The 21414-nt window shown below is 17.6% G+C and overlaps 4 protein-coding genes across 4 annotated transcripts; 2 read left to right on the forward strand and 2 right to left on the reverse strand.

Moving 5' to 3' along the window:
• Positions 1-893: 893 nt before the first annotated feature.
• PGSY75_1013200 (hypothetical protein) lies at positions 894-4034 on the forward strand (the record flags this gene model as incomplete). Its single annotated transcript, XM_018785897.1, has 1 exon — positions 894-4034. One exon carries the CDS (start codon positions 894-896, stop codon positions 4032-4034), a length of 3141 nt encoding a protein of 1046 aa, XP_018641514.1.
• A 1375-nt stretch (positions 4035-5409) lies between these two features.
• PGSY75_1013300 (hypothetical protein) lies at positions 5410-7290 on the reverse strand (the record flags this gene model as incomplete). Its single annotated transcript, XM_018785898.1, has 1 exon — positions 5410-7290. One exon carries the CDS (start codon positions 7288-7290, stop codon positions 5410-5412), a length of 1881 nt encoding a protein of 626 aa, XP_018641515.1.
• A 914-nt stretch (positions 7291-8204) lies between these two features.
• On the reverse strand, positions 8205-11661 carry PGSY75_1013400 (hypothetical protein; the record flags this gene model as incomplete). The annotated part of the gene is made up of 11 exons (XM_018785899.1): positions 8205-8233; positions 8313-8426; positions 8539-9019; positions 9145-9370; positions 9475-9539; positions 9699-9782; positions 9872-10054; positions 10174-10281; positions 10418-10492; positions 10603-10703; positions 10830-11661. The coding sequence occupies 11 exons, from the start codon at positions 11659-11661 to the stop codon at positions 8205-8207; spliced, it is 2298 nt and encodes a 765-aa protein (XP_018641516.1).
• A 4896-nt stretch (positions 11662-16557) lies between these two features.
• On the forward strand, positions 16558-21155 carry PGSY75_1013500 (phosphoinositide-specific phospholipase C; the record flags this gene model as incomplete). The annotated part of the gene is made up of 4 exons (XM_018785900.1): positions 16558-20471; positions 20623-20701; positions 20895-20956; positions 21065-21155. The coding sequence occupies 4 exons, from the start codon at positions 16558-16560 to the stop codon at positions 21153-21155; spliced, it is 4146 nt and encodes a 1381-aa protein (XP_018641517.1).
• Between the last annotated feature and the right edge of the window lie 259 nt (positions 21156-21414).

Genomic DNA, 21414 nt, shown 5'->3' on the forward strand with positions numbered 1-21414 from the left:
TATAATAAAACAAAATAGGACTTGTTTAATATATATATATATATTTATGTTTATATGTATATATTTTATGAAAACGTTTACTATATTAATTACATATATATATATATATATATATTTATATATGCACGTATATGTAATAAGAATTATAAATTTTTTTGTTATCATTGAAAAACAAGTACAGTTTAAATTTTTCTTTAATTTTCTTCACTTTGCCGTGCCATAACATATATACATATATATAATAATTATAGAACATATATACATAAGAGAAGCAAAATAAGTGTACATATTTTAAATTTATAATTTATATATTTCAACTTCCATTCTTGTGTTGTTGTAAAACTCTTTTAATTAAATTTTGAATGATTTTTTTTAATAATTTAAAAGATAATTATGATATATATAAATATATATGTATACTGAAAAATGTAATACTCACATATATATGTATATTATATTCTTATATGTGTGAAGGTACTTTCTTTTATATGATATAATATCATTCATTAGTACTAGACATTAATTTTTTGTTATTCATATATATATATATATATATATATATATATTTATGTGTGTATATTATTATGTTTATATGTTTACATATATGAATGTCTTTCTAATATTTTTATCTTCCCACAGCCGTCTTATAAAACAGTATTGGTATAAAAACTATATATATTAATGGATTTTATTATCTCTTTTATGAATATATATATAATACATATCAAATATACGCATAAGACAATCCATTGTTAAAATAGAAAATAACGGGGAAAACAAAATAGAAGAACAACAAAAATTTTAACGAATAAATAATAAATAATCTAATAGAACATTAAATATATTATATAAAATATAATAATAATAATAATAATAAAGAAAAAAAAGAAAAAATGAACAACGAAAATACAGTGAACAATGATGATAATGCAAGCCTTTATCATAATTTAAGGAAAATAAGAAAACCACGTAGTTATGATTTTGAATATGTTGATGATAAGACAAAAAAAGGTAGAGGGAGGAAAAAAAGAAGAAAACGGAGAAGGTCATCTATGGGTGACATAAATAGTATAAATGGAAATGTTATTGATACAAATAAAGAGGAAAATATATTAATAAAAATAGAACATACTGATAGTAATATTCCTAATTCCAATGAAAATGTAGAAAATAAAATTGAAATAAAAACAGAATGTGATAATAGTAAAAATTGTTATGTTACTGAAAAAACTATCAGTACCCCTAATTTACCTATTAGACGTCATAAATCAAAGAAATTTAATTTAGAAAAGAGTATGAATTTATTTAATACTAATATTCCTTTAAGAAATAATAATATAAAAATCGATAGAATTTGTGAATATTTAAATTATACGACCAATACATTGTGGAGATATATGGGTTCTACTGTGAAATTTAGATTAGTAGAAGATCAACAAGAAAAATATTTATTTTTAAAAAATATGAAAAAAAATATTATTTTTGAAATTATAAAAATTGCAATGTTTGCTTTGTTGAAAGTTAATTTGAATGACAATAATATATATACCTTAATTCCAGAGGAGAAGAAAAAAAATGAATACATTTCAAAGGATATGAATTTAATAAGATATACTAAAAGGGAAGAATATAACAATAATAATAGTAATAAAATTAATGATAATCTTAATAGTAATAAACCTAAAGGTGTTGATAATCATAATAATACTACCAATAATAGTAATCATAACATAAACGATCTTAATAATATGTCCAATAGAAATAGCTATTACGCATATTATTTTTATAGTAAGAAACCAAATAACGTAGAAAATAATGAAGAAAGTAATTGTGATAATAATAGCGTTAATAAAGAAAACAGTAGTGTTGTTAAAGATACCCAAAAAGAAGATGAAAATATTTCTGATGTCAAACAAAATCATAATGTTTCTTTTAAAGCTAATGAATCTAAAGAAAATCACAAGAACAATTATAACTCAATGATTACCATAAAAATATCACCTGCTTGTGAAAATGAAAATATATCATATCCTTATTCGAATTATGATAACTCTAAAATTAATATAAGTAGAAGATTAGAAGAAAAGGATGATATATTAAATCAAGGAGTAACGGTTCCTGAAATTTTAGATTTTGTTAAAGAGAAATATGAAAAATATTATGAAAATGTAAAACAATATATAGTAACCACTTTAAATATATATTGTGCATTGAATATTTTTAAACTTATAAGAAGAGGAAGATATACTATTTGTAAATATGAAAATTTTGATATTTTCAAAATGAAATATTTTAAAAAGTATTATAAATTCTTTTATTCCTTAAAAGGAGAAGAAGAAATTTTAATGAATGTCAAAAATTATTTGAAATCATTTTATTATGATAGAAATAAAAAAAGAAGAAGAAGAAGAAGAAGTAGTACTGGTATATTTAGTACAAAGAAAAGGTTGTTAGGTGACAAGAAGGGTAGTACGTATTGTTTAAAAGAAATGGATGCTTTAACAGGCACGAAAAATATAATAAAAAAAAGAAGATCCTCTACTAAGAAACCGGGAAGGAAAGGACTCAGTGTTTTGAAAAAAGAAGAAGTTACAAACAATCTTGCAGTATATAGTTACACAAATAATAATGACAATGTTGTTGATAGTAGTAATATTATGGATAGTAGTAATATTATGGATAGTAGTAATATTATGGATAGTAGTAATATTATGGATAGTAGTAATATTATGGATAGTAGTAATATAATGGACAGTAGTAATATAATGGACAGTAATAATATAATGGACAGTAGTAATATAATGGACAGTAGTAATATAATGGACAGTAATAATATTATGAACAATAGTAATATCATGGATAGTAGTAATATCATGGATAGTAGTAATATTATGGAAAGTAGTAATATTATGGACAGTAGTAATATTCTTTATAGTAACAATATTCTTGATAGTAATAATATTGTTGATAGTAATAATATTGATAAAAATTTTAATATTAATATACAGAAAGATGATCCTAATATAAATAATAATATAACCAATGTGACAAAATTCGAAATCTCAATTAATAATAATGTAATTCAATCAATCACAGAACATAATAATAATCATAATGATACATATGATATAAAAAATAATACTCCATCGTATAGTAATATAAAAGAAGACGTCGAAATTAATTTAAAAAATAAGGAAGAGGACAAATCTAATATTTTAAATAATTCATTGTTAAATATAACAAATAATGATATAAATAAACATAAAGAAGAAAAAGAAGAAGAACTTGCTATTTTAAATTGTAATATTGTTAATAACAATTTATTAGACTTATCAAATGAACGTATAAAAAATGTTTGTTTAGATTTAAATAAAATTAATATAAAATGTGTTAAGGTGGTTTATGGAATGAAACATTTTTTTTGTTCTTATGATACACAAGAAATAAGTGATCCATATTTTGAAATTATAAGAGTCCAAAAAAAATATGATATTCTAAGAAGAAAAAGTATAGAAAAAATGAATTTGAGAGGTGCTAATAATCCATATCCATCTTCTAGAAGATTATTAAATGTTACAAATAATAATAATAATATTGTAAAGGGCAAAAACAATTTATTGTTAAGAGCTAGTGTTATTAGTAATAGTAAAGATGATCCAAAAAAAAGAAATTCACAATATGGAAAACAAAGAAAAAATGAAGAAGATGACTATGCTATGAAACATGAAAAATATAATTGTGTTAATTTTAATTTAAGTTATAAATCCTTAAGAAAAAAAATGATATGCTTAAGGCACTATGCAAATGCAAATACAAATGTAAATACAAGTACAAATATAAATGTATATAAAAAAGAAGAAAATAAAACGGTAAAAGTAAAAACTGAAATAAAAATTAAAGATAAATTCTTAACACAAACAAATGAAAGTTTAATACAAACTTCATCTATTAATTCAAATTTTTCAAATATTATAAGTGCTGATGGATTTTCATCTATAAATTTAGAAAGTCATTGTTCTCAGAAAAGTGCTTGACAAAAAATTATTCCTCTGAAAGCGAACGAAACAAAATATATACATATATACCTTAAAAAATGTGTCAAAAATATATATATATATATAATTAAATGTTAAATTATTAATATGTGAATCTTTAAAAGGATATAAATAAAACGAGAAGACTATATTTTGTTATTGTTTACTTATATATAAAAAGTGGAGAACGATAATACATTATCTCCAACAAGGAATAAAGATATAATGGGAAATAAAAAAAAAAAGACCAATATATATAAGATATAAGTGTTTGGATATTTGTTCCTATATATATATATATATATATATTTATTTATTTATTTATTTAATTTTTTTTTTTTTTTTTTTTTTTTTTTTTTACGTAATATCATAATATCTATATCTTTGTATTCATATATTTATGTATAATTTATTTTGTCTTTAATAATAATCTTAATTTTTTCAAGTTAAAATATTTAATGTTTTTCAATATATATGTAATTATTCATTTTATTATTTTTTAATTATTTATATGTATGCTTTAAAGGAGCTTATAAAAATATATCATTTAATATAAATGCTGTGCATTATCTTTTTATTATTTATGTAGACATATATATATATATATATATATAATATATTTATATATTTTTGAATTATAATTTTATCTACATTTTTTAATTTAATTTTTTTGTACCAAATATAATTTTTTAATAACAAACGTTTCATTTCTTTAATATATATGTAATTTTGATTTAATCTTCTATTTATAACGTATTATATTATGTATATTTATTAATAACTACACTATTAATTTATGATGTAATAATGTTATATGAGTATATATATATATATATATTAATTTTTTTTTTTAATTTTTGTCTTTTTCATTTCTTATATACAGATAATTATTTATTAAGTTTTATTTTTAATAATAAAAAATAAATGAACTATTTATATAATTTTTGTTAATTTTTAAATAAAAAAGAATATGAAGAAATTTAATGTTAACATATTGAAAATTTGTAAATTTTTTTAAAATAAAAAATAATATATATATATATAATTTTTAAAATAAAAAAAGGGACAAATTTGATAAGATAAATGTGGGGAAAAGTTGTAGCAACAAGTACAAACCTTTCTTTAAAAAAAAAAAAAAAAAATAAACAAAAGAAAGAAAAAATGAATTAATATATGAACAGAAAAATATAGATTACTATGATTGTTCTACATTCTTCTGATCATAATTTAATTTTCTACACCTTTAGATAATAACAATAATATATATAATATTTAAAAAAAAAAATAAAACATTGATACATTTTCGCATGTATTTTAATTATTACATATATATATATATATATATATATATATATATATTTATGTATTTCCTTTTTTATGATGCTTTTATTTTGTTTTTATAAAACATGGGGACGAAATAATAATTCACACAAATATATATAAGAAGCAAAAATATAACAACAAATAAAAGATGCACATAATGGAACACATAAGATATTGCCATTGAAAATGTTACATTAGCATATTTTTGATAAAAGAATTTTTGTTTTTTATCAGTTGTCAATTTATAATCTTTAATTAAAAAGTTTGTATCAGTAATATTAGAATTGATAATTGTTTTAAAATAATTAAATAATTTTAATATATCTTCTTTATATATAAAAAATTTATTATATTTATTAAGATTATAATTTATAGTATTAATATCTTCATTAGAATTGATATTATTATTTATATAATTTATCATAGTTTTTTGTTTTTCTTTTGTTTCTATTGATTCTACTTGTTGTGTATTTTCTTTTTGGGTATTTTTTTTTTGTGTGATATATAAATATAAAGATTTAAAAATAATGGTAATATTATTCTTTACATTTTTAATATTTAATTTAGGTTGTAACATAGGGAATTTATTTAAAAATATCAAGTTATTATTTTTTTTGTTTGATGATAAAGAAAAGCTATTAATTTTATTTAATACAAAATATTCATGAAGACTTGGTAAATGTTTATTATGAATTTTAATTTTTTCATTTACTATTGGAACATTTTTTTTTGTACTATCTTTAACTATATTTTTTAAGATTCGATAAAATTCTTGTACATTTTCTGGTTGTGTTTTATTAGATTCATATATAAAAAAATCTGAATTATTTAAATTATCTAGACATATAATAAATTCAATATTTTCTTTAAATATAGAATTTACTGAATTTAAAAAATCTTGAATACCATAATAATAATTTGTAAAGAAAAATAAAATATTATAATTTACTTGTTCTTTTTTATATACATCATAAAAAAGTTTAATTAAATTTTGTATAACAATAAGACTAGAATTGGTAAAAGTAGTATTTGAAGGTAAATCACTAAAAATATTAAACACATTAAAATCAACACAAATAATTATTGTCTTTTGTTTAGTTAAAAGAAATGTTTGGTTATCTTGTTGTTTATTAAATATAGTATTAATATGTATATTATTATTTTTATTAAGGAAATAATATAAACTTTTTGAATTCATTTTATATACATTTTGTATTTTAGATATTGGACTAATACTAACATTTCTTGTTAAATCAAAATATGCAAATTTACTTTGATAATTTTCATATATTTTTTCTATATCTTTATTATTTTTTATAAAATAAATTGATTGTTGTAATTTCATATTTAATATAAAGGATTGAATAAATATTATTCGTTTTTCTAATAATTCTTGGCTAATAACTTTATTTTTATTTTTTTCATCATTCAATTTGTTTATTTTATTTATACGATAATATTCGTCTACATTTATATACATATCCTCTGGTAATATTATAATTAAACCATTATTATTATTTGTCATAAGAAAATGTATTAAAAAATAAAAATTGTTTTTTTCAATTATTTCATATAAATATATAAAACCAGAATGTTTTATCATCTGACGGCTGTTTATATATTTATTAATATATAACATCTTTTCTTTAATTAATCTTTCAATTTTTGTATCATCCTCTATATCTAAAAAAGAATCTATTCCTAATGTCTTCGTCTCATCGAATTTTACATCTTTATATATATATAATAAATTTATCAAATTATTCTTAATAAAATTATTTGAAGAACCTGTATACTCATTATTATTCATTAGATGAATTAAGGGATATCCTTTGGTTTCATACGAACCTTTAACAAATTCATTTTGAAAAATGTAACAAAAAAATATAAATATTTCAAAAATTAATAAAAAAGTACTCTTATATATTTTCATTCTTAGTTATTTTTCCTTCCCTTTACTCACACGTTTTATATTCCTATTAAACACCTCTAAAATAATTATTTTTATATATTTTTTATGTACTATATATATATATATATAAGCATATAAATATAATAATATATATATATGTATAAATATTTTTTTTTTCTGTTTTTTTAATAATATTGTTCTTAATAAAATTCGGTTAAAACATAAAGGTTACTAGCACAATTTAATATAATCAAATAAAAACACCAAAAAAAAATTAATTTTAAAAAGAATAATATGTAATATATATAATATATATATATTTATTTATTTGTTTGTTTAGGAAAATAATCTAATCAACATATAAAAACATGAAACTTAAGGGAAAAAATGAAAAATTAATAAATAAGCATATAAAGATATATATTTATAAACGTTACAAAAAATATTATTATATCTATACGTATATTTATATATATATATATATATATATATATATATATATATATATATATATATAATACATATAGTATATAATCCTTTATATTCTTGAAACAAAATATTTGCCCTTGAATATCTCCATATATATATATACAAACTTAATATTATATATGAATAAAATATATGTATATAAATATATTTATTTTACAATTTATTATACTATAAAAATAATGTTAATTTGAATATATCCCTGAAGTGTTGTAAAATGTCAACCTTGAACATTTTATGACTTAAATGAATTAATAATAATATTAAACAAATTGATATTATTCTTCAATTATTTATTTAATTATTTAATTATTTATATGTTTATATGTTTGTTTTTTTATATGTATTTTGTTTTTGTATAAAATGAAACATAATGAAATTTATTACTCATTAAAATATAGCAATATATAAATATTTAAACATATACGCTTATTATGGTCCAATGAATTTTACGTATTATGACATAACATTTTACCTACTAAAAAAAATTATTTATATATTTATTTATTTATTTATATGTGTGTATAAATTTATATTATGAGATTATACTGAGCTACCATTTTTATTTCCATAAGAATAAACATATCTTATGTTAAGAATATCCTTCATATCTAATTTATTTAATATATGATTAGATATATAAAATTCCAAATCTCTATAATTATTGGATTCTACAAATTTGGAATATATTAATATAAATGTATGAGATTATTACATATATATATATATATGATTTTATTATTCCAGTTGGTTTTTTTTTTTTTTTTTTTTTTTTTTTTTTACCCGCATAATGCTTAAACTTCTTTTTGTACATATCTTTTTTGTTTACCACCTTTGCCTTTATATAACTTATTAACTTGTTATCCTTAGAATGACATTTTTCTATATTACTTTTCGTATTCTTAACATAAAAAGAATGAAACACATCCTTCTTAGGAATAATTTCCTCCTTTATTTTTGTTTTTTTAAATGTAAAATCTTGATTCTTACAAGAATACGTTGTTAATAATTTTATGTATTTCTTGTATAGTACTTCATATCTATACTTTAATAAATTATATTCATTATTCTTGTTATTTAAAATGAGATCAAAATTATTAGAATTCTCATATAACATTTTTTCATCAATCATATTATTACTTCTTTTATTGTTATACGATTTTTCTGATATTGTATCATTTTCATCTTTTAATTTGTAGCAACCTTTACATAGACCTTTATATAAATCATTACTATTAGTGGTTCTGAGCCCTTCTGTATTTTCCTATTCAATATAAAAAAAAAAAAAAAAAAATATAAAATAAAATATTAAAAAAATTATGATATTCTAAAAATATAATCATATTATTTTCATTTTCATCTTTTTTCCATTTTTAATTTGTGTATTACCCTCGAATCCAATAAAGTAAATCTACTCATTCTTTCTTTTCCCTTCAATAAAATGTACTTAAGATGAGACATTTCTCTATTCATCGTATATATTTTTTTCTTTCTATTCCTTATACCTTTGAATAGTTGTAAATTAGTCTTAGATAAAATATAACATCTTTCGTTACTTTCAAATAATTTTTTTTTGATCCTCTCAAAATTATCCAATATAGTGTCGCTCCTAAATCTAACAAAAAAAAAAAAAAAAAAAAAAGGAACAATATTTAGAATTTTTTAATTATTAAACTTTTTTTTATGTTTTTATTAATGAATTATTATATTATTATTTACCTGTTGATAATAATTTTCCTTTTTTTTTCATATGGAAATATCTCCCTTTGTTTGGAACATTCATTCTATAAAATATATATATATATATATATATATGTTCGTACATTTGAATGTATTTTATTCATTTAGATCTAATCATAAAACCTTTTAATATATGTAAGACATTCGTTTTTGATATAAAACAAAATATTGTTCTATTAAAATTTTTTCTTTTATTTTCTTACATTTATAATGTTTAAGTTTTTCTCCGTTATTCTTTCATTTTGGGCTAGTTTTAATTCTAAAATTAACTCATTTGCATTTTGCAACTAGAAAAGATGAAAAAAAAAAAAAAATAATAATAATATTAAAATAAAATGTATCCAAATTGATATACATATATTATTTGTTTACGTACTTTGTTCTTTTCGTTGTGAAATTTGCCCTTATATTTCTTAAATTTATCCTTCAAATGTAATTTTTCTTCCTTTATTTTAAGGTTTGTAGATTTCATCATATTCAGTTCGTTTTTCAGATATTTTATTTCGTCATCCAATTTATCTATTTCTTTTACGTAATTTTGTTGTGAGTTTTCTAATTTCTTTTGTGAAAAAATGAATATAATATGTAAAGATTTGTGAACATTTTTAATTTATATTCTTTATGTATAATATATTTTCCATTTTTTTTTTTTCTTTTTTTTTTTAATAAAATATTTACCTTTGTATTCACCATGTTGAATTCATAATCTTCAATAATTTTATGCATTTCTGTTTTTTGATCTTTTATTAAATGTATTTTCTTATTTAAATCTCTTATTTCTTGGGCCTTCAAAAATAAAATATCAATTGATTAACATATTACAAATAAGAATATATAATTCTTATAATTCAAAAGTATGTTCTCATATTTTCGTATATAATAATATTTTATTTAGTTAGTTCTTTTTTTTTTTTTTTTTTACCTGTTCATCGTTATTTTCTAGGGCATTTTCCAATTTTCCACTTAAGGTGTCGTTAAGTTTACATAATTTATTTATCTTTATAATTATAAAAAAAAAAGAAAAATTAAATTATATAAAAAATAAAAGAATCTCAAAAAAAAAAAAAAAAGAAAAGAAAAATTATATAATTATATAATTGTTGATACCTCCTTTTTAAATTTATTTAAGACATGCTTCAAATTAATATTCAAGTGTTCTATTATTTTTTCTAGTAATTGTCCTATGGTATTATTATCAATGCATCCATCTATATAATAGGAAAAAAATCAAAACTAAGTACCATTATTATTATAAATATGCATGTGAGGGTGTCTTATATATATATATATATATATATATTTATATACATCGAGACATATATATTAATACATACCTTCGAATTCTTCGATTAATTCTTCTTTCTCAACTTGATTCTTTCTTCCTTTATTCTGAATCTTAAATTTTTCTTGTTCATATTTTTTTAATTCGTCCCTCTTTAACATTTTTAACAAATTATATTTACTTTTATAATTATTTTTGTATGATAAAAGCTCTGTATCACTAAAATAATTTCTCAATGCATTAGAAGTACATCTTTGTTCGATTACATTATCTGTCTTTAGTTTGATAAATGAAAATATTGTACTAGAAGATGAAAAACTGTTTCCTCGTTTGAATTTTTTTCCCTTCAGTTGTATTTCATTTAAATAATTATATTTAATATTTTTTTGATTTGTATTCAAATGAATATCGGTATCATTTATATTAACATTATTTTTGTACTTCGTTATATTTTTATTATCTTTTTTTCTATGAGAACTTTTTACACTTGATGAGATTGAATATATGTTTTTTCTTAAATGCTCATTTGAATATATGTTTTTATCCATATTTTTATCCATATTTTCATCTATATTTTGATATATATTTTCACCTATATTTTCATCTTTATTTAATGAGGAGGACTTATTAAAGTAGAAAAAACTTTTAGTTGTTTTAAAATTACTAATTATTTTATTTATATTTGAACTTGCTTTATCTTTTTCTTCACATAATGGGAATAGGCTCTTTCCATATTCTAAACTATCTAACGTCTTTGATAGTTCACTTGAAAAAAATTTATTTACATTATGCTCACCATAACTATTTTTATCTTGTTTATTCGTAGATATTTTATCTAATAAATTTATTATATTTATTAGTTTTTCAATATTTTCTTTATTCATTAGAGAAATGTAGGTAATAAGAAATAAAATTTAATATACTGTCTTTGCACTAGATATATATGGTTTCAAATATATATACATATATATATATATATATATATATATATTTGGTTTTCTTTAAGAGTTCATGTAAATGTCAGAAAGAACGTTTCATTTTATTTTATTTTCTTTTATTTTATTTATTTATTTATTTATTTATTTTTCTCATCATTTTCATGTTTCGACTTTTATATAAATATTCTTAAAAGAAGTATAATATATTAAAATTAAAATTGTTATATATATATATATACACAGAGAGACAAAGATTTATTCTATAATTTTCAAATATAGATAATTTTTTATTTCTTATTAAAACACTTAAGGATGATCATATGAGATAAATGAAAATTTATATTGCACACATCGGGAATAAAAAAAAAAAAAAAAAAAAAAAAAATTGGCTATACAAAAAGCATGTTTACATATTATGATTTATCTTCTTGTATATATTTTATAAGATATATTTAAAAATCGGTATAATTAAGTGGTAATTTTCCTTTAAAAAAAAAAAAAAAAAAAAAAAAGTCATTCATATATTATACATTATACCTTTTTATCTGTAAATGACATAATAAATTATCTATTATGAAGGAATAAGGTTTTCCTTTTCCTTTTTCATTTTTTTTCTAATTAAAAGAGAATCTTAAGACAAACTCAATTATATATTTAAATAAAAAATTTTATAATTAAAAATATATTTTATTCTTAATTTTATTTTAATACTAAGGCATGTAAAAGCAAATTTAACCCTATGCACAAAAAAAAGGAAATAAGTATATATGAATATATATATATATATATATATATATATATATATATATATATTATAATAAACCCTTATTAAAACACATAAATAAAATATTTAATCTCATAAATATATATTATGTTGAATTAGCCCTTTTATTTTGTATTTTATAAATTTTATAATGTAATAAAATACAACATGGTCATATATAAACAGTAGGTGTATAAAAAAATAAAGATTGAATATGACGATTTTTTTTTATTCACCCAATTAAAAAATACAAAAAATTTACATAGAAGTAAAAAAAATAAGAATTATCTTATAAACGAGAACTTAAGAATTTTATTCTTATTCTTTTTGTTGTTGTTGTTTTTTTTTTTTTTTTTTATTTTTTTGATTATATGATAATAAAATGAATTCATTATATGGAATAACTACAAAAGAAAAAGAAAAAAAAATTAAAATATATTGTCAGTCTACCATAATAAATTTATTATATATAAATCATTTATAAAATATTTATTATTATATGTATATCCCCCTTATTATATATAGTACATTTTTTTTCTTCTTTTTTTTTTTAAATATTAAAATAAATATATAATTCATATGAAATATTACAAAAGATCGTAAAAAAATATAATAAATAAAAAAAAAAATATTTCTAAAACCTTTAAAATTATATATATTAAAAAAAAAAGAAAAAAAATAAGTCAAGCATATATAATAATACTAATTTTATAAAACTTTTTATAAATATATTTTATGGACAACTTTGTATTTTTTATTTTTTTATAAAAAATATGAAATATATATAATAAAAAAAGAAAAAGGGGAAAAAAAATAAAAAAAAAGGAGAGAATAATATTGTTATATTATTATTACATAAACAATTTATTTTTCTATAAATTTATATTAAATTAAAATTTTTTCCTTTTCTTTATTTTGAACTTAAAGACTTTTTTTAATTTTTATAAGTTTTATATATTTTTACATTTTAACTTCAGATAATTTTTATTAATCTTTTTTTAGTTCGTTAATTTTTTTTTTTTTTTTTTTTTTATTTATTTATTTATTTTATTTTTATTTAAAGCGTCCTATTTATATAAATATATATATATTATTTATAGTAAAAAATAAATTAATGTTGCATTATGTATATAAGATATATATTATGTATACAACATATTTTATTTTATAAGAACAAAATTTTTTTTTTGAAATGATTGTAGTAATATTATAAAAGATTGTTCTTAAATATATATTTTTAAAAAAATGTATCTTTCCTATGATTTTTTATATATTATTAATTTTTTTATTTTAATAAATTTAATTATAAAAAAATTAAAAAAATTATATTTTATTATCATATATTTATATATAAAATAACTTGAAAAAAACAAAAATAATTATATATGGTTAAAAAATACAATATATTTTTTTCCCCTTTTTTTTTTTTTTTTTCTTTTTTTGAATGATTCAATTTTATATTTATATGTTAATAATTATCACATAATATTATACATAAATAATATTTATATATACATATTTATATTTTTTAGTTTTTATACTTGATATATATTCATCTTATATATAATAAAACATTAAATAATAAACATTTATGAAATAATATTTAAATATATATACATATATGTGATATATAATATTAACGGTTTAAATATTATAAATCTGTGACTAAGTTATACATATATAATATTATATATTTTTATAATTTAATGGTAAACAAATTTTTAGCTAAGGACAATAAAAATAAAAAAAATTATGAATGTTTTTTATTGTTTAAAAATATAAGATTATTATATAAATGTAATAAATCAATATAATTAATAACAAATGTGGAATGTATTTTTATGCACAGAAAAATAAATACATATGTTAATTAGTTATATCAATAAGTTAAATCATGTTATATATATAAAAATGATTATATATATATATAATATATATAATGAGCATTTAAATACATATTATATATATATGTGAATATATTTTTTTTTATATTCATCTATATATTTTTACGTATATAATAAATATTTATCACAATGTAATGATATAATATATAAACGTGTTAATGATATACATATATATATATATAAATAAATAAATATATGTGTTATATATTTTTATATAATTAAAATGCTTACACACATAAAAAAAATAAAAATACCTATATAATGTGAACACATGTTTTTTTTTTTTTTTTTTTTTTTTTTTTAATAAATATATTTTATAAATGTTTTTTATGTCTATTAATAATTTTTCAAATATTTTATATGTATATTACATATGAAATAGTTATTTATAGGGTCACAATAAATATATGAATATAAGTATATATTATGTTAACATATATAGAGAAGTATGATTATATATTTTAATGTAAAACAAAATTTATTATTTCATTTTATTTTATATTATTTCCTTTAATTGAACAAGCTTCTATGATTAATGTTATATAAGCTTAAATTATTATACAAAAATTATATACACCTAATATATCATTAAACATGTAACAAAATTTTCATATATATATATATATATATATATATATATATATATATATATATTTTATAATCCTATTAGATTGCATGACGCGAGTTAAATTTTGTCTAATTTATATGTATACGCATTACTGCAGTTTTTTTTTATTTTATATCTGATAAAATTTTTAAATTTAATTTTAATTTTAAATTTTATTTTATTTTGATTTTTAATTGTGTTTTATTACTTATACAACATGAAATATTAATTTATTAATCTTGTTATGTTTTCATATATATATATTATATATATAATGTTATTTTTATAAATAATTAATATATCCTTCTATTATAAATAATTCCATATAAATATTATAAATATAGTGTATAAAAAAATATTACATTTTAATATATTTCTTTTATAGAATATGTAAGATATATATATATATATTTATTTATTTATATATTATAAGTATATAAATGTATTATTAAACTTTCTTTGATCATTATAAAATACATTATGCGTTTTATACTACCATGTTATAAATTAATACTTATTAAAAATTACATTATATATATATATATATATATATAATTATATTTTTTTTGTTTTCCTGTTTATATCAGTGTTATATTATAAAAATATATAGCATATATATGTCTTCATTTTAATAATTTTTTTTTTTTTTTTATAAATTTTAATTTATTATTATTTATATGAATTGAAGAATATATTTTTTTCAAATATTATGAAACCTATAGTTCACTGATATTATTTTAATAGCCATATGATATACACATGATATTATATATTATATATATATATTATATATATATATATGTATATGTATTTTATAAACAATTTAAGAAAAAAAAATTAAATTTATAAAAATTCTCATACATTTTGGTTCAGATTTTTCAGAGGAAGTTTATTTTTAATGATATTTTTTTTGACTATACATTTACATGTTTTTATTTTTCCATTTATTTATTATAGTTTACTCTCTATCTTTTTTTTTTTTTTTTTTTTTTTTTTGTTTTATGTTCTTATTTTATTTATAAATTAAGTGTATATATAATCATATATTATAAATGTTAATACATGTATATTTTTCTTTTTCATTTCTTTATATTTTCCTTCATATATTATTTTTTTTTAATTGATATGATGGTTTAATGTTTTTTTCATTGAATTGATATATTATGTATTATTTGTTTCTTTTTTTTTTTTTTTTAACAATAATTTATTGTAAATGTTTATTTTTGTGTGATTTCAATGTATTAATTTTTTATATATATTCAATGAAGTATAAATATTATATATATATATGTTTTTTTTTATTTTTTTTCGTTTTTCTAATGTATGATTTTATTTCTTTTTATATATAATAATGAATATACCTTTTGTGATTTTATATTATTCCTTTATTATAAGTTAATGATCACAATTTATAAATATATAATACATATATAATATTTATATTATTATATATTATATATTTTTTTGATTTCATTTTATTCTATTAATTTTTTCTTTTTCGTTTTCTTTTTTTTTTTTTTTTTCCATTTTCTTTTTTCTTTTTTTTTTTTTTTACATTTTGAGCCCTAATGAACCTTAGTGCGAAAATTGATTCATATGGATATAATAATAATATAGTAGAAAGAAATGAAGATAAAAGAATAGGTAGAATTATGAGCGATGATGAAAATGAAAGAAAGGATGTGGTATATAATAATGAGAAGAATAAGAGAACGTCTGAAATAAAAGTTCTTAAAAATGATATGGATAATAATAAAAACGACAACAGTATTCAATCTAAGTTATCATTTGATATAAAGAATGTATTAACACATGCATATTTACCAATATGCTTAGAAAAAATGAAGGAGGGAGAATATGTTTATAAATGGAATAATAATATATTTCAAAAGAAAACCTTAAAATTTTTTTATTTAGATGTTAATAATTATTGTATAAGATGGAATTCAAAAAAGAAAAAATTAAGTGAGAAAAAGAACCCATCCTTATATATTTGTGATATAATAAAAATCTTGGATGGTTCTGAATCTTTATTTTTTAAAAAGAAAGAAGATGATAAGAATTTATCTATTGAAATTATAAGTACTCAAAGAAATTTAAGATTAACTTTTTTAGATATACAAAGATGGAAAATGTGGTTATTTGGTCTTATGTATTATCAATATAAATTAGTTAATAAAGGAAATGGAAAGAAAAAAATGAAATCCTTTTTATATGAAAGTAATAAATTATATGATAATTATATAATATCAGGATTAAAAGATATTAATGCTTTAACATTATCTCAATTATATATTATATTGAGAAGTCTTAATATATATTTAAATATGCAAATATTATATCATTATTTTTCTATATATAAAAATAAAGCTGTCATAAATTATATAGGTTTTACGAAAATATTAGAACATATATTTTCAAATACACACATTTCTATATATTTTAATGAATATAAAGATAAAAAATTTAATTATATAGATAAAAAAAAATTTATTGAATTCCTAATTGATATACAATGTGAAGGGAAGTGTGAAGAATTTATATTTAATAATTATTATCAGAATTATAGAAACTCAAACTTGGTGTGTCAACAAAGTCCAGAAATGTTACAATTAAAAAAAAAAAATGAAGATGGTGCAGATTACTTAGACATGATGAATCCATCTACATATAATAATAAAATTTTTAATGAAAATAAACAAACAGAAGATATTTCCATAAAATACAAAAATGACGATAATTTAAAAGCTTCACATATATATAATAATTACACTATTGATAGAGATAAATATAATAAAGAAGAAAATAACTCTAGCAAACATGAAGGCAATATTATGTCTAAGGAAAATAATACATATTTCAATAATAATAATAATAAAATAACAAATGAATCAATTAGTAATAATTATGATTGTAATATAATTAAAAAAATAAGTAACCATGATATAAATCAGGATAATATAAAATATAATATGGATATATCCAATACATTAATATTCTCTGATAATTCTATAATACATGATGAAGATTATCTTTTAATATTGGATATATTAAAAAATAAATACTTTTATGGTGATCAAAATAAAGTAGTTAATAAAAAAAATACACATAATGATAATATTTATAATAATAATAATGATGATGATGTGACATGTCATCATAATTTAAAAGATGAAAAAGAATCTAATCTAAACAATAATAATAATGATAATGTAGGTAGCTGTGTCAATATTATTAATCAAAATATACCAAATATGTATCCTATAAAAGTTAATGTTATATATAAATTATTAAATATTATTAAAAAATATAATATCCCATTTGTTATCAATAATGATGATAATCAATATTTAACCGAGATTGGTTTAGTTTATTTCTTATTATCAAAAGAAAATAGTATTATGTGCCCAGAGTATGCAAAGGTATATCAAAATATGAATTTACCCTTATGTAATTACTGGATTAATAGTAGTCATAATAGTTATTTAGCTAGAAAACAAATATTTAGTACTAGTAATATAGAACAATATATATATATATTATTAGATGGATGTAGATGTGTAGAATTTGATTGTTATTATTTTAATAAGAATATAGTAGTGTATCATGGATTTTATGGATATAAATTAACTTCTTCTATTTTATTTTGTGATACTCTAATAGCATGTAAAATGTTCGGTTTTACGACATCTCCATATCCAATAATTTTATCATTAGAAATTCATTGTAAAAATAAGCATAAAAATTTAATTGCTAAAATATTAATATCTATATTGGGTAACCAATTATATATACCTAAAACAACAGACGAAATTAATAATATAACTCCAAATAATTGTAAAAATAAATTTTTAGTTAAATATAAGCATTTTGAAAATAATGATAGCTCAGGATTTTATTATCTTTTTGAAGGGCTACAAAGTGTTATGTATGATGAACTAAATTATATGTCTGATATTCTTGATGAAAATGATGAATTAGATTATGATAATGAAGATATGGATATGTTTCAACAAGAATGTGAAGGCCAGTTATTACATAATGATGATGTAGATGTTGAAAATTTTGATGAAGATGAGGATGAGTATGAAATGGAGAAAAACTTTGGTGAGTACATAGAAAAAAGTATAGAAAAAAAATATAATCAGGATAGTATTAATCATAAACAATTATATATGAAAAACAATGAGAGTAATAATAAAGTATCTATTGAAAAAGTAAACTATAAAGAAGAACACAGTAAATTTGTGGAAGATGGAAAAAAACCTAGAAACGTTTTAAATATTAAAAGGAATAATAATAATATGGATAATGATTCATCCGATAATAATAATAATAATAATAATATGAAGGAACATAGAACTTGTAATACATTAAATGTTGAGAAAAAAGATAAAATTAAAGATTTTGATGAAAAGAAAAAATATATTTTAAAAAAAACAGATAATATTAATTTAAAAAATAACAATCTCTTAAATGAATATTCTTGTTTAAAAGGATATGTGTTTCGAAATTTTTATGAAACCAGAAATTATAATGAAATATGTTCCATTAGTGAAAATAAATTTATTAAATTAATTAAAAAAAATGAAAACGAAATTATTAAATATAATCAAAAAACCTTAACAAGAGTTTATCCATCAGGAACACGACTAGCGTCTACTAATTTCAATCCTTTAATATTTTGGAATGCAGGTATACAAGTTGTAGCATTAAATTATCAATATAATGGATTAAGTATGTTATTAAATAAAGGAAGGTTTTTAGAAAATGGTGGAAAACACTCTGGTTATATTTTAAAACCTGAATTGTTGCGATTTAGTGAAAAACAAGATTATAATACCTTATCATTAGATTTACAAATATTGTCATTACATCAAATAAATTTATTATTTTCAATTAAAAATAAATATCAAGAAAAAAAACTAAAGAAGAAATTATTTCAAATGGATATGATTCAAAGAATTCAAACACATAAAAAAATAAAAAAGAAAATAAAGAACTGGAAAGATTTACAAAAATTAGAAAAAGAGAAAAAAAACATACTTTTTTCAGATGTTCAGTCAGATGATAATAAAAATAAACATATTAGTTATGAATTACTTCTTAACAAAATTAATGATAATGATGATGTTAATTATATACATAATAAATGTTTAAATGTAGAAAAGAAATATGAAGATATGTTAACAGAATATAAATCATTCTTATTATGTTCTTCATCCTTATCACATAGTAGTAGCTTCAATAGTTGTAGTAGTAATACAACTACATCAAATAATGGAAATAAAACACATTCCAATAAAAATAATTCAACCAAATATAAAAACAAAAATTTTTATCAAACATTTGAAGAATTAAAAAAAGCAAATAATTTATTTTATTATCTATATCTTACTATATCCATTCATGGATATAATGAGAACAAATATTACTTTAAAACTGAAATTGCAAAAGTTAACTTTTATGACATTAATTATTGGTACGTACGAAAATATTTTAAATACATCACACAAAAAAATAAAATAATATAATAATAATATATGTATGTATGTATGTATGTATGTATGTATATATGTGTATATATATTTATTTATCCATATATATATTTTTTATTTATTTTATTTTTGTAGTTGGTCAAAACCATCCGCTTTCCAAATGAAAATATCTTATCCTTCCTTGGCTCTTATAGTATTTGAATTAAAGGCATATGTAAGTTTAAAATATTATATTTTTATTTTTTTTTATAAAATTAATAGTTTAGTATATGTGATCATATAAATAAAAGTTTAGATCAATATGATATACAAAGTAGCTTACAATATAAATTATATATACCTTAGGTTATATATATTATATATATATATATATATATATATATATATTTATTTATTTATTTATATAGGATACTGTAAAAAGTGAAATAGTAGCTTGCGCCTGCTTTCCAGTTAAATGCTTAAGAGAAGGGTAATTATAAAATTAAGCATAAAACGTATTATATCCATATTTATTATATAAATATCATTTAATATATAATTATATATTTTTTTATATTCATTTATTAATTTATAATAGATTACGATTTGTACCTTTGTGCGATAAATATTTAAAAGACATAAAAGGATCAGGAATTTTAGTTAATTTAAAAATTAATCAAGAAAATTGAATTAAAATTTGATAAAATATACGACCAATGTATTTTTCTATATTGTTAAGAAGCGCACATATTAATATATTGTATTTCTTAAATATATATATATATATATATATATATTTTTAATACATTGTTTTTAATTTTATTTTTGTACGTGCATGACTACAATATATTTTTTAAGTAGAATATATTTTTTGTCACCTTTTTAATTATGTATATATATTTTATATATATGTACAAAGTTTATTTGTTGATATTTAATATTTTATTA

This window comes from Plasmodium gaboni, chromosome 10 (assembly GCF_001602025.1).
Source record: "Plasmodium gaboni strain SY75 chromosome 10, whole genome shotgun sequence".
NCBI lineage: Eukaryota > Apicomplexa > Aconoidasida > Haemosporida > Plasmodiidae > Plasmodium > Plasmodium gaboni.